At 43.1% G+C, this 15422-nt stretch overlaps 1 protein-coding gene across 1 annotated transcript; it reads left to right on the top strand.

Annotated features, from left to right (window-relative positions):
• The first annotated feature begins 3210 nt into the window (after positions 1 to 3210).
• LOC129343465 (phospholipase A2 inhibitor and Ly6/PLAUR domain-containing protein-like) lies at positions 3211 to 14769 on the top strand. Its single transcript, XM_054999668.1, has 5 exons — positions 3211 to 3299; positions 4891 to 5007; positions 7182 to 7334; positions 10423 to 10563; positions 13312 to 14769. Exons 1-5 carry the CDS (start codon positions 3242 to 3244, stop codon positions 13566 to 13568), a joined length of 726 nt encoding a protein of 241 aa, XP_054855643.1. The 5' UTR covers positions 3211 to 3241; the 3' UTR covers positions 13569 to 14769.
• Positions 14770 to 15422: the final 653 nt, after the last annotated feature.

Below are 15422 nucleotides of genomic sequence, written 5' to 3' on the forward strand. Positions count from 1 at the left end.
CTTTCGGTCTCATGTTAAGAGCAGGCTAGCTCAATTTTGTTAGATTCCAGAAGCTAAGCAAGTTCAGCCCTGGTTAGTACATTTGATGCAAGACCACTAAGACTGGGGTTAGTAGACAGATGCAAGCAACGCAAACCACCTCTGAACATCTCTTGCCTTGAAAAACTTACAGGGTGATTATATGTTGAGCTTGACTTAGGGTTGCACTACAAGTGACGAATGATACTTGCCTGGCAAGTGAACAGACTCATGTGTATTCCTCCTTGTTCACTTGATCAAATGGAGCGCAAGTGAATGGCAAGTGAACAGGGAGGAACACATGTGAGGGCGAAGCTACAAGTGACAAATGACACTTGAACGGCAAGTGTATTTCTCCCTGTTCACTTGCGCTCCACTCAATTCACTTGCCATTCAAGTGTCATTCGTCACTTGTAGCTTGGCCCTGAGTCTGTTCACTTGCCAGGAAAGTGATAATTGATAAAGATTTTGACAGTGTTCAACCATACTTTGGCCCTTTCTGAAGCCAGCCTGATTGGGGTGGATTACATGATTAGAAGTTTCCCAATCCTCCAATTTATGCAGAAGATATTTACTATAAAGTTTTGCTGTAATATTCAACAAATTTATGGGATGATAGTTTTTTGGATCTGCTTTATCGTCTTTCTTATGAATAGGAGCTACAATACTCAATTTCCATCCTGAGGGGAAAACACCAATTTCATTAATCTGCGTAAAGACTCTGGCAAGTATTGGCAACCACCAGTCAGGAAAGGACTTTAGTAGTTCTGGAGGAACGAAATCCTCTCCTGGAGCTTTTCGAGGCTAGGGAGGTGATAAGATCTTTAATCTCGGGTTCAGTAACTGGGAGGAGATAGAGAGCATTTAGAGTAGGAAATCTGCCTCTGTAAGTCATCGATCAGGGATAGGGATGAAGGCGCTCCAAAATTTTTGCTGAAATATATATGCCAGTCTTTTCCTGAGATTTGAGCCTTAGATCTTTTGCCAAGCCCAAAAGAAACGAGTTCCCAAAAGCGCATCTCTCTTTTCTCTGCGACTGCCAGACCTAATTCATGCCATAGATATTTGGCATGATCAAGGTTTTTTTTAAAGAAGATTTTCATATTTAGATCTAAGGAGTAAGAGTTGCGTTACAGATGCTTCATCTTTGCGATAACGAGTAAGACGTGTACAATTACTTAACTCTTTCTTGGCCATTTTACACACCTGGTCAAACCACCCACTGCCATGAGTTTTTTTTTAGAATTTAAAGGTTTGTTGTTAGAAGTCATGGGTTTTACAGAATTAACAATCTCATCAAAGAGTTTTATAGTGTTACTATCAGGTTGCAATAAAATCTGATGCCGAGACAATAATGCGTCATTTGTCAATACCTGCCTAACCAGACTAACCAACTTTTTTGTAGCATAACCACTCGAAAGCTTATGTTACAATAAAGTTGGTTAGTCTTAAAGGTGCTACTGGACTCTTTACTTAGAATTATAGTGAATGATTGTAACCAGGGATCATTTCGGAGAAAAAGAGCTGGAGGAACTCATTGGCACAACCTATTAGCATATGCCATGCCCCTTAACATCACCGGAACTGTGACATTAGCATAACTGATTTGCATATGACACACCCCCTGACATCACCTATCCTAGCTGTTTTGGACCCAATCCTGGCCATTCCAGAACAAAATTGGGCCCAAAATGGCAAAAGGGGCTGAAAATAGCCGAAAAGGGGCCCAAAATGGTCAGGATCAGGCTGCTGCTGAGCAGGAGAGTGATCCACCACCCAGCAGAGGCCTGATCCAGGCCGTTTTGGGCCAAATCCAGGTCAAAACAGGCCCCAAATGGCTGAGTCAGGTGGGCAAGGCCACCTGTCATGTGACCTCTTTGTGGAACTGCCAGAACTGCGTTCCTGTGTGTTCCCCCTCAAAATGACCCCTGATTATAACTCAGAATAGTCTGTTGTCCTTGTTTTTTCGTACCACCTGGAGGTTGGCAACCCCACTCAGCAGATCACATTGTACCCAGCAGATGATTATGCAAGACGTTCCTTGTTCCAGCCCAATCAGCATCTTACACAATTACCAGAAATACTTGCAGTCTGTCCAACATATGGCAATTGAGACCTCCTGATTTGTGGCACTACATCTGGACCGACGGGCTTGCAATCATTGTACTATGTATAGGGTTGCCAACTTCCAGGTGGGACCTGGAGATCTCCCAGCCTTGTAACTGATCTCCAGACTATACAGAACAGTTTGCCTGAAAAATTAGCTAGCAAGTATAACCTCTTTTTTGGAAGTGGTAGGTGGGGGTTGGGTGGGGTTCTATGGGGCTAATTCAGGAACCAAACTTGCAACACACATGTAAGTTAAGAAAATTTCTTTAAACCAAATCTTTCAACAATCCAGTTTTCTGTCTTTAGCTTGAGAATTACAGCCCTGCAAGAATAATATGATTTAAGAAATAATACCAAACTAGCGTCTCTCCACAGAAGACATCTGGCACATGTTCTTCCAGTGTCGTATGATGCTATGTTTCCTGGGAACTGTAGTTTGAAAAGGGTCATTTGGGATCACTGTAGAGAGGAAGGTTGAAAATACAAGCAAAATGAGGTTAGAAGCATTTTCTAGTGCAATTTATGGGTGCCATGTCTTAAAATAAAAGTTTTCAAAGATTGCTGGGGGAGAGGAACTTTGCCTTCTTTCCGTGCCTGCCCCCTTCCCCACTCTGGGCAGAATTGCAAAGTTCCTCTCCAGATACCGATTCTGCCCTACTGGGCTAAACCAATTAACCCATGGGCGTTGCCCAAGCTCCAAGCCCTGACCATTAATGCATGAACTGGCCCTTTGAAAACAAATCCTCATTTCACGGTGAGAAAGGTAACGCTATTAGAAGGAACTGTTGCTAACTTCAGATATTTCTCAGCTGAAAAGAAGTGTTCACGGCAAGTAGGTCAAAGCTTCTGAAGTTTCAAAGAACTTTTATTCAGTTTGCACATGGAAAAATACACAACAATACAAAGAGATACTTGGGCTTGGTGACTGATCATGTCCGTTATGAGGAAATCGTGGACTGTTACTGCATTCCTTTCAGGTTACTGATTACCCCATTGAGTAAGAAGGTTTAGCTATACTCAAATGATATGCTGCTTATAAATTTCAGCACATACTAGATTTCATAATCAGAGAAGCCAGCCGGGTGTGCCTGCACCACAAACTCTTGGAGGCAACATGACGGCTCCGGTTTCCTTCTTCATCTTTGCTGTCCTGTTCGCAACAGCTAGAAGAGGTAGGTTGTACGGGTGTGCAAATGTTATTTTTTGTTCCTCTTTTATTTCCAAAAGTTTGTGCGGTTTATTTTATTTCTTTCCCCTTTTGAGCTCGATTTCCATTGGATTCCATGGGAAACACGTTTCTAGCTGCAACTCCATTCAACTGGGATGTAATTTTTTGTACCCCTCTCTCCCAAGAGATCCTCTGTTAGATTTGAGATAGAAAGGATCTCTCAGGTGAGGCATGCAGTCCTTGAGAATTTCATCCCAACTGTAAGGAAATACAACAGCTGGAAAATGTGTTCGGGCTACTTTTATCTGTCTGCAACCAGGCAGGCACTGTTGCTTTAGTGAGCATTATAATCCCTGAAAAACTGACAGACCTCAACAGGCGAACTGTGGGGAAAGGAAAACTTCTAGAAAGACTTGTCACTTCTGCACAAATCAAAGGGGGGGCGTTGCGGATTCAAGGGAGTAATGGAAATATTTTCCTTCTTCTACCCATAACAACAACAACAACAACACTCAGTTTATATACTGCCCTTCAGGACAACTTAACGCCCACTCAGAGCTGTTTACAAAGTGTGTTATTATTATCCTCATAACAATCACCGTGTGAGATGGGTGGGACTGAGAGAGCTCCAAGCGAGCTGTGACTGACCCAAGGTCACCCAGCTGGCTTCAAGGGGAGGAGTGGGGAATCAAACCCGGCTCTCCAGATTAGAGTCCTGCTTCTCTCAACCACTACACCAAACTGGCTCTCAAGACCTTCCATTTCATTTCCTCCTGTGAGAAGGAATCAGTCCTCAAATGTCCTATGGCAGCACAAGTTTAGAGTTCAGCATTTCTGTTGCTGGGAGGTCACAGCTAGTTGAGTAAGACATTACTCAAGTAACCTCAGCACTGTGCATGATATTGTATTTTGGGTTAGGTTGGGTGGGGCCCTTCTCATTGTTGGGAACTGCTCAAGACTTTGTGAGAGGACAAGTTGCTGACTGGACTGCAAACTCATTTCTGAGGCTGATCCGGCAGGCGGTAGGAAGAATGAAAAGAAACTCAGAGGCAGGGGGATGGATTCTGTGGGTCCATTTTAGTTGTGGTTCTGCTTTTCTCCAATGGAAGGCAACTTCCTTTCCTCTTTTATATGTCCCAGAGGACCACTCCTGTATGTATGTGTCTGTGTGTGTGTGTGTGTGTGTGTGTGTGTGTGTAGGTAGGTAGGTAGGTATGTATGTATGCATAAGTTTATATGTGTGTGTGTGTGTGTGTGTGTGTGTGTGTTTGTGTTAATGACTTAAAAAATCCTGTTGTCGATTACAAAGGGACAGCTTGCCAAAAGAGGATACCTGCAGTACCTCTGCATGAATTACTGCTATGGTCTTTCCTCTTTCCGTTGAGCCTCTTACCACATCCAGTGGTTTTTGCCGGTCCCTGCCACACCAGTTATTCTCTTACATCCATGAAACATGAGTGTGTTCTGAACTAAAAAAGAAAAATCAAGAATGCTGTGTGGGTGGAGAAAGTTTGCAAGGGGTTGAATTAAGGCTCTGTCTTCACTCTGCTGTACCTAGTCCACCGTCTTCATTCTTTTTCTTTTTTTTGTTCTAGGGTCTTCTATACAGTGTCAGACATGCTTCTATTTAAATGGCACCTGTGTCGAACCCGTCGAGCCCTGTGAGCCTGTGTTTGATGCCTGTATCTCCGTAGTGATTGAAGCAAAATCATGTAAGTTTTCAGCCTCTCAAGGCAACATCTGCCACTGAACTGGCTAGATATACTCATTCTGAAATGTTCGGAAGGGGGACTAAGTTTGCAAGCTATTTAGAGACTCCACTGTGGAGAAAAGGACAGTATAATTATCTAAATAAATAAATATTGTCAATACTGTCCTATGGCAAAGAAATAGATGCTATTTGTTGTCTATAGCATTATTTAGAAATGTTCAGAGCCATTTTTTAAAAGTCTGTGACTGAAATAAATCATTCATAGTTCAGCATGTTTTTTCTGAGTTGAAATGGTTTGACAATTGAATTGACAGGTGAGTGGGCCTTTCCACTGTCTAAATCCATTAGACTCGATTGGGGGGTAGTCTAGGAATGATGTTGAAGAAGCCTCTGACAATGATTGGCTGAGCTGCCCTGATGTCACAGAGAAGTGGAGAAGGCACAACGTTCTATGGCAGCCATTGGCTGAGTGAATCCTGCTTGAATGTTGCCATTGGTAGAGCTTCTGTTAATAGTGGCTGGGCTTCTAGAAGTGCTCAGGATGGGAAAGGCAGGGGTCAGGGAGCAGGAGCTTAGAAAATGTGGGAGGTGGGAGCCGGAGAGAAAGTCCACAAGCCAAGATTAGAAGAGAGACCAAGAAAAGAAAGGCTTCAAGAGGGACTGAACTAGAGAAATGAGGAGTAGAGAGGAAAACTAAAGGGAGGGAGTCCCCTTTGCTTCCCCCCTTCTCCCTCTCTGTCCTTCTCTCTCCCCTCTCTTTCTTCCTCCCTTCCTTTTCTTGCCTCTTCCACTATTCAAGGTGGCTTGTAAGTTAAATAGAACCAAGAAGAATCCATCACGGAAGCAGTGTTTTAACCCCAAACTGTTCCTCACCCCAAAACATTCCTCCAAAGGAAAGAGCAAAATTTGTGTTAGGGTATGACCCTTTGTGAGCTTTCGTTCTGAAGAAGTGAACTGTGGCTCATGAAAGCTCGTTCCCTGCTACAAATTTTGTTAGTCTTATAGGTGATACTGGACTCTTGCTCTTTTCTACTGATACAGAGGCTGTTTTCACATGCTCTAACCCTCCAGAAAATTGCACAAAACTCATGGCATGAAGCATCTTCCTAGCACAATTTCCTGGCACAATCCTGTTTAATGGTGCGTTTTCTGACATCATCATGCCGTTAAAGGGGATTGTGTCAGGAAATTGTGCTAGGAAGATGCTTCATGCTGTGAGCTTTATGCGCTTGTCCAGAGGTTACACACATGTGTGAAAACAGCCAGACAAACATGGCTACCCTTCTTGATCTCACTTCTCCAAAGGAATATGCTTTAGATTGGAAATTAAGGCTGGAGACAAAGTAAATGAGTCCTAAGGAAATAGCTACAGACCAAAGAAGAGACATTTTGGACCTAGCTGTGGAACCTTTGAGCATATGCAGAGTGCATTTCCTTCAGGGAATAAGAGCAGCAAATCACCAGAAAAACATACATGGTCTGTAGTAATCAGTTAAAAAAAACAACATTTATCACATTTTTTTCATGCCATAGTGGTGACTAAAGGCACTAACAAAACCAGCCAAAGCTAGAAAGAAGACAGTAAAATTATTTCACAGTCCTCCCCACATCTTACACACATACATACACATCTACCAGCCAAACTAATGCTCATGAGAGACCTGCATTTCATAATGTGGTGGATACAACCACTGAAAGGTGAAAAACTCCATAGGAATTAGATCAAGATGGGAAGCCGTGTTAGTCAGTCTGTAGCAATAGAAAAGGGCCAGAGTCCAGCAGCACCTACAAGGCTAACAAAGTTAGTGGTCAGGTGGTATGAATTTTCGTGAGCCACAGCTCACTTCTTCAGATACAGCTAGAATGAGTGTTTCAAAATGTTTTTCAGTTTGATATTTCCAACTCAAAATATCAAATTTGCATTCTCACCCAAACTGTTTCTCTAACTTTCCGAGTGGGTCAGTTGGCATCCCCTGGTTATTTTGGCTTCAAATGCAGTGCCAAATCTGACTGGGTGTCATTGATGAAATATTATCAAAGACTGTCCAATATCATCAAGATAATATTGAACATTTACAGAAAGCAGAGCAGAGCTTTTGGGGAGCCAGTTTGGGGAGCCTCTTTGTGAAATCCTGATCTCTGGGAAATAAATTCTCATTTCATCCTGATGAACAGCTGTCTGGAAGGTGAGAAGTACCAATAACCAATGCACAACTCGTAAGAAGTGCACTCCTGGTCCAATATTTAGGGATCTTGAAAATGGATATCAGGAGGTGGGGAACAGCATCTGCTGTACAACTGATGGCTGTAACGTAGCAACGCCTGCAAGTAAGTATCCTGTGCATATATGAAGTATTTCTGCTGAACATATTGTTGATGCTCCTAGTGCCATGTTGTCTATTTTGTTTGGCAGTGGATCTCCAAAGTATTTCCCTGCCCTATTGCAAAAGATGATTTTCAATGGAGATGCAGGGAATTTCAAACCTGGATCCTTATACATATTCAAAGTATGATCTATGCCTTGGGAGCTCTTCCTCAGGCCTGATTCTATCATAGTCTTAATAACCCTAGGACCCCTCTTATATATCTGCTCATTCTCTTGAACAAATTCTCCCAATAGTTGGCATGACCTAAGTCCTTCCAGCATCAGTAGGTGTGACACATCTGGTACTGGATTGAAGCAGCTTGTGGCGGCCCCTTATTTATGTATTTATGGAATACATTTATTAGTTGCTTATTCACTTGAAAAGTTTTCCAAGTAGGAAGAGTGGAAAAATTTCAAGACTTAATATTATTCAACAGCCTCTGAAGGAATGGATGGCTGTTGCACAGTCAAAAAGGTTTTGCTTTCCTTGGTCCTCCGGAAGGTAGAATCAATAGAATCATAGAGATGGAAGTAGGGTTGCCAGCCTCCAGGTAGTGGCTGGAGATCTCCTGGAATTACAACTGAGCTCCAGGCCACAGAGATCAGTTCCCTTGGAGAAAATGGCTGCTTTGGAGGGTGGACTCTATGGAATTATGCCATACCAAGGTCCTTTCCTTCCCCAAATCCCACTTTCTCCAGGTTTCTCCACATTTCACCCCCCAGATCTCCAGGAATTTCCCAACTTGGAGCTGGCAACCCTAGTTGGAAGGAATATCCAGGGTCATCTAGTCTAACTCCCTGTACAATGCAGGAACTTCACAACTACCTCCCCCCCACACCCCCAGTGACCCCTGCTCCATTCCCAGAAGATGGCAAAACACCATCAGGATCCCTAGCCGAACTGGCCTGGGGAAAATTGATTCCTAACTTCAAAGTGGCAATTGGAATTACCCAGAGCATGCAAGAAGGGTCCACAAGAACTCAGCACTGATGTAACCCTTCCTGCCCTCCCTCTCATACTTTGCCTAGGTTCACAGAATCAGCATTGCTGTCAGGTGGCCATCTAGCCTCTGCTTAAAAACCTCCAAAGAAGGAGAACCACCACCTTCCGAGGAAACCTGTCCTACTGAGGGACTGCTCTAACTGTCAGGTAGTAGAATCCAAAGATGCCACACACAGTTTCTTCAGCAACCTCTGGTGGTATGGCTGGCCTTTATCCTGCTATGGGTCCCCCATAATGAGCAATTTCAGTGGCACATGATTACAGAGACTAAATATTTAAAGAGAGATGAACGCATTAATAGCTTGATCTTCAAGAAGGGCTATCAGATTGTCTGCTGGAGATCATACTTTCCCCATTAACAATAGATGTATTGCGGAAAACCTGACATCATGCCTGCACCTCTGGTTCCTCCCTAGATCCTAACATCCATCTTCTACCTGCAACTGAATTCCTGCTCCTTTTGGCAGGGGATGGGAGGAATGTGAGTGACAGTTTAGTTTATTACATTTATACCCCACCCTCCCTGCGCATAGGCTCAGGGTGGCTCACAACAACCTATAAATACAATTTTAAAATAGTGATGAGTCCAGTAGCACCTTCAAGACTAACCAACTTTATTGTAGCATAAGCTTTCGAGAACTGCTGCTCTCTTCATCAGGTGCATGGAGGGTATGATGTGTCTGATGAAGAGAGCTGTGATTCTCAAAAGCTTATGCTACAATAAAGTTGGTTAGTCTTACAGGTGCTACTGAACTCTTTGCTATTTTGCAAGTGCAGACTAACACGGCTAACTCCTCTGGATCTAATTTTAAAATAAACATTTAAAGTTAAAACGGATAAACTGATCCCTAAATAAGGTGTCAATACAGGATACACTAGTGGAGGAAGAGATGCAGGGACCGATCGTGCTGCATTTCCAGTGTTAAATGGTACACCCTTGCCACTAGATCTTCTATTAAAACATCACCGGAGCCCAGTTACCCCACTGGACTTTCTTACTTTGCTTGTTTGAAGACTTAAGCTCAGGAGGTGTTGTTTGTTGCCCAGGTTGGAATACCCCCCTACTCTCCATGGATCAAGAGAGCAATTACCCCATTTTGTACCTCATTACTCTACTCCCAACCTTAGACACAAGCTTTAAGTATTTGAAAGGTTGTCATTTGGAGGAGGGCAGGGAGCTGTTCCAGTTGGCAGCAGAGGGTAGGACCCGAAACAATGGGCTTAAATTACATGCACAAAGGTACAGGCTGGATATTAGGAAGAACTTTTTCACGGTCAGAGTAGTTCGAAAGTGGAATCAGCTGCCTAAGGAGGTGGTGGTGAGCTCCCCCTCACTGGCAGTTTTCAAGAAGAGGCTGGATGAATATTTGTCAGGGATGCCTTAGGCTGATCCTGCACTGGGCAGGGGGTTGGACTAGATGGTCTGTATGGCCCCTCTTCCAACTCTGTGATTCTATGATGTTTCTGAATATGACTGGATCATCATGTGAGGCTCCCGAGGGCCAGCTGGACACCTGGTTGAGTCATGGGATGATTTTATCAATCGGATGCTCTCACAGCTGTGCCATACAGCCCAGCCTTAATGGGAGCTGCTTGTGCTAGGCTACTGCGGCTTTCAGCTCCTCTTGGCAATGACTGCAGCTTAAGAGAACCTCCAGTTTCAAGAGCAGCATATCTCCAAACACAAACAGTATCAGATGACATGCTTGCAAGCAGGAACGTTGGTCTTTTCCAGTGTGTAAAAAACCCATTTCTCTGAAATAAGATCACACCTGTGGTCCATCAAGTCCAGTATCCCATTTCATGGAGCTGCCAACCTGTTGCCCTGGCTCAGAGTCCTCCTTACTTGGATGTTGTCTCCTAGTGCTGGGTTTCAGAGGTTAACTACATCTTCATAGGTTCTTGCTTATGCACCATAATAGTTGGCCAAATATTCAATTTAGAAGAGATTTGAGTGTGTAAGGGTGACCTTTGTTTTATGCTGCGCCACCAGAGGTTGGTCTTGCCCATGAATTCATCAACGCTGATTCCTAGCTATTTGTTTTCAGTACCAAAGAGGGATGAAGTCTTAAACGGGCTACGGTGCCCTTTCTGTAATGCTGAGGGATTTGACACATGCAAAGAGGAGGTCATCAGTTGCAAAGGATCAGCAACTCATTGTTTCACCAGGAGAGCAGGAGATAAAACAGGTAATCCTGTTTTTTTGTTTTTAAATAATCATACCAAGCAGGGCTCATTTTGAGGGGGAACGAGCAGGAACGCAGTTCTGGCAGTTCTCCAAAGAGGTCACATGTCGGGTGGCCCCGCCCACCTGATTTTTGGCCATTTGGGGCCTGTTTCAGCATGGATCGGGGCCAAAATGGCCCAATTCGGGCTCAAAATGGCCAGGATTGGTCCCCAAACAGCCAGGATTGGACCTCTGATGTGTGGTGAATCACTCTCCGGCTGAGCAATGGCCCAATCCTGACCATTTTGGGCCCCTTTTCGGCTATTTTCAGCCCATATTTGCCATTTTGAGCCCAATTTCAGCCCTAAATGGCCAGGATTGGGTCCAAAACAGTCAGGATAGGTGATGTCAGGGGGTGTGGTATATGCAAATCAGTTATACTAATGACACACTTCCTGCAATGGCAAGGGGCGTGGCACGTGCAAATGAGTTGTGCTAATGAGTTATGCTAATGAGTTCCTGCAGCTGTTTTTCTACGAAATGACCCTTGATACCAAGTATTGTAAAGTAGACCATTTGAAAAGCAAATTTCTGATTGGAAATCTTAAAATGTAAAGCTAAAAATGTGGTAGGCATTGTGTGGACATACCATCCTTTTGCTTACCACTCTTCTATAGATGCTCAACATTGCGTTCATGTTTGTTTCCTTCTCCATTTTATCTTTACAACCATACTGGGACGTAAGTTAGGCTGAGACCACGGCAGTTCATACAGGTTGCTGCATGGATGAATTGGGCTTTTAACCCAGATATTCCCAGTTTTAGTCTAGCAGCACTTATAAGACTAATGAAATTTGTGGTAGGGTATGAGCTTTCATGAGTCACACAGCTCACTTGGTATCTGAAGAGAGCTGTGACTCACAAAAGCTCATCTCTACCACAAATTTTGTTAGTCTTACAGGTGCTAGTGGACACTTGCTCTTTTCTACTGCTACAGACAGACTAACACGGGTACCCATCTTGAGCTATCTGCAGTTTTAGTCTGAAACTGTAAAAGAGCATACCTAACTGGTTCTACATTAGTTCATACATTCCAGGACAAAACTTTGTCAGAAATTAAGAACTACCAGGAGGCCAAAAGATGGGCAGGTCTATGATTCTGGCTGAGCAATGAGGGAAAAAACCTGAATATGAGTATCCTGAGAAGCCAAGAGCTCAGAGGAAAGGTGGCTGAAGGAAGAGGGAAAGGTAAGGGAATTAGAAGGGTAGGTTGAGGAGGAGGACAATTGGTGAAAAGGGCAGCAGAGGAGATAGAACACTTATTTGACTAGTTTCAGAGCTACTTAATTTGTGAGGGTTAGGATTAGGGTTACGGTTAACCAAAGATACTCAGACAAAGATCCCCTCAGTTATCCATTCATATATAAAAGACGTTGGTAAGCTATGGTTGTCCCTTGGTGGCATTTTTGTGATCTTCCTAGGCAGGCCCATAATTTTGTGTTACAAACTCCTGTCCCCCTTAGCATTCCTAATGAAGCTCTGAAGAAAGTGCCAGAAGGGGTATCTACGAGTCAGAGTCAAAAGAGTTTATTGTCTATAGTCATAGGCTGTCACAATTCACCAAACATTGACTAATAAACAATTAAATCCCTTGGCACAGTTTGTATAGGTTAGTAAAATTAATTAAAACAATACAGTATGTCAAACTATTCCGAAATAGCCTCATTCAGCACCACCTTAGATCTGATCTTTTTGGCTGCGAGTGCAAACTGAGAGCCAAGCTACAAGTGACGCCTGACACAGGTTGGACACTTGTCAGCTTCCCTCAAGTTTTGATGGGATATGTAGGCATCCTGGGCTGTTTCCAGATGGCTTACCTGCACCCGGAATGTCGCTCCACATTGCGGGGAAAATGTGAAATATCGCGTTTTCTCGCATGACTTTTGCGCAACGTCGCGCAAAACTCATGCAAGAAAACGCGATATTTCGCATTTTCCCTGCAATGTGGCGCGACGTTCCGGGTGCAGGTAAGCCATCTGGAAATGGACCTGGTCTTGCAGCTGTAATGGAGAGCCAAGCTGTAAAACCAGGACGCCTACATTTCCCATCAAAACTTGAGGAAAACTAACAAGTGTCCAACCTGTGTCAGGCGTCGCTTGTAGCTTGGCTCTGAGAGACTCTATAGGACACCTGATGATCAGTGTCAAATAACAAAAACACAATTTTTTCGATTTCAGAGTATGTGTTTGTCACTGATAGGATTCTAGCCAAAAATTTAGCTCTGGGTACACCATATAATGGACAATAAAGTAGGTAGTGGGAAAGGTTCTCCACTGTGGGTAATCCACAAATGCAGGTGCGATGTTCCATAGGGGTGTGAGAATAACGCCCTGCCAAAAGAGCTGTCTGCATCATCTGGAAGCGCAGAGCAGTGAAAGACACTCTGAGGTTGTAATGAGAAATACTGGGAGATCTTGAATGGTCAGATTTGATTAGTTTATACCAGGAAGCTGCCTTAGATTACTAGGGAATTGAATGAAGCAGCTCATAATGCTTGGTAAGATGGTCGAAAGACAGGATGGCTAAAGAAATTGGGTGAAATAGGAAGTGGGCTGGCAATCAGGAAGTAGATGGAATTGTACATAGAGGTACCGTGGAACGTAAACCAAGAAAGAAGATCTTCTTCCTTAAACCTGTGGGTGATGTGCTTTTAAAGCACAAAGTGGCATGGAGTGTTATGCAAATTCTCTGGTTTCTCTTTCCCGCTTCAGTCACCACAATAAACGATGTTACTACCACCACGTATGAGATCACCCAAAAAGGCTGTGCCACGGAATCATTCTGTGCCAACGCAGCAGATGCAGGACTAATCTTTTCCGGGAACATAACTCTATGGGGTGCTCCTGAAGTCATATGCAGAGCAGCGTACTCTGGAGGAACAAATATAGGCTCTGATTCAACCATGCTCTACCTCCACATCTTGGCTGGACTTCTAATGACAAAATCTTTCCATCACTGTTTTTTCTAGTACAAACTATGACACATTCCTGTTGACTCTTAATCCCGCCGTGTACATCTCACCTTCTATAGCTTCTCATTTCCTATCTAGTTTGCTTTGTGTTATTTGAGGTCTTCTCTTCCTTTCTCTGGAGGCTTGCCAAAGTCTGAGCCTGTGTACTTTCTAGAAGCAACGAGAGAGTATTTTTACAATCACTTAACATGCTTTTGATATTTCCTGTATACATAGTGGCCTTGACCTGGATAGCCCAGGTAAGCCTGATCTAATCAGATCTCAGAGGCTAAGCAGGGTCAGCCTTGGTTAGTAATTGGATAGGAGACCTCCAAAGACCAGGGTTGCAGAGGCAGGCAATGGCAAACCACCTCAGTTAGTGTCTTTCCTTGAAAATCCCAGCAGGGGTCACCATAAGTTAGCTATGACTTATACATCCCTTCTACCACCTTATACATAGCGAAAAGGTTAATGCCGTGTTGGCATGACCATACATTTGATTGACAAATGGCTCACTTCTCATTTTTGCCTCTAACCACACAGCCCAGGTAGTGCAGGAAGAATTCAGTGGTGCTTTTTGTCTCATGTCTAAAGCAAGGTTACATGTTAAAACATTTGGCACTTTTCACAGAAAGCTTTATATATATAAATCAGAGAATATGTGCATTGTCTTCCTTGGAACGTTGGGGTTTTACATTGCTGTGTGTGCTCCCTATTTCCCTTAATTATCAGAAATTTCAAGGTCAAAGCTTTATGTAAAAGCACTTCCCCATATATAATTTTATTAGTTAACATTCCTGTAGGAGCTCTTATCCGACCGTCCCCCAACTGACCTCTCAAGCTTTCTGTTAACTGTTCCTTTAGCAGCCCACTGGTTTAAAAAGTGTAGCTGGATTTGCTTAATATCATTTGTTTTGCCAATAGAAATAGGCAACCTTCATACAGCCCCAACGCAGTGTTAATTTCAGCCACAAAGCCTTTATGTAACCTTGTTATTCAAGTTGTAGGCATCAACTGGACTATACCTCTGGCATTATCATGGAAGAGTGGCACATAAGTAAGGCTAAGAACAGTTTTTACTGAAACTGAAGTGTTGATGTTTTTAACTTAATATTATTGTTGTTTTTTTAATGTTTTTATTATTTTTTATTATTGTTGTTTTTTATCTTTTATTGTAACTTTTAAATGTTGTTATCCACTCTGAACCCACTTGCAGGGACAGTGGCCCATAAATCTAATAATAAATAAAAACTAAAAAAACACATTTGTGTCATTTTGTCTTATTTTTTAAATATAACTACAACAACAACAACAACAACAACAACAACAACAACAACAACAAGCCCACTCTCACCTCTAGCCATTACCCAAAATCCTCATTACTTCCTTTTTTTAAGAGGACTTTTTGCGACATGCATAGCTGTCAGCACGTGCTTCTTCCTGCAACTAAAGCAAGGGTCTCGCCATGATATTCTCCCTGAGAGACTGAAGTGTGAGATCGCACTGGCCCCTTTCTACTCAGGCTAGTGGGCGAGTATCATTTCCCCTCACTTCTGCTAACCCAGGCAACTTGTTGCAATTCCTAAAACAACTACAAAATGCTTTTGATATAATTTTTTTTAAGCTGCATTTTGGCTTTGAGCCCCAAAGACGTGTACTTCATTTAGCTGACAAATATTCTCCAGTTTGGTATAGTAGTTAAGAGCTCTAATTTGGAGAAGTGGGTTTAATTCCCCACTCCTCCACTTGAAGCCAGCTGGGTGACCTGGGGTCAGTCACAGCTCTTTCATAGGTCTCTCAGCTCCACTTACCTCACAGGGTGATTGTTGTGAGGATAATAGCAACTCACTTTGTAAACTGCTCTAAGTGTGG

This window comes from Eublepharis macularius, chromosome 15 (assembly GCF_028583425.1).
Source record: "Eublepharis macularius isolate TG4126 chromosome 15, MPM_Emac_v1.0, whole genome shotgun sequence".
NCBI lineage: Eukaryota > Metazoa > Chordata > Lepidosauria > Squamata > Eublepharidae > Eublepharis > Eublepharis macularius.

What these genes read in the sequence shown, in the direction of transcription:
- LOC129343465 (XM_054999668.1), top strand. Translation starts at nt 3,242, where the DNA reads ATGACGGCTCCGGTTTCCTTCTTCATCTTTGCTGTCCTGTTCGCAACA. An exon ending in GTTCGCAACAGCTAGAAGAG is followed by an intron (nt 3,300 to 4,890) that starts GTAGGTTGTACG and finishes TTTTTGTTCTAG; the next exon opens with GGTCTTCTATACAGTGTCAG. An exon ending in AGTGATTGAAGCAAAATCAT is followed by an intron (nt 5,008 to 7,181) that starts GTAAGTTTTCAG and finishes CCTGATGAACAG; the next exon opens with CTGTCTGGAAGGTGAGAAGT.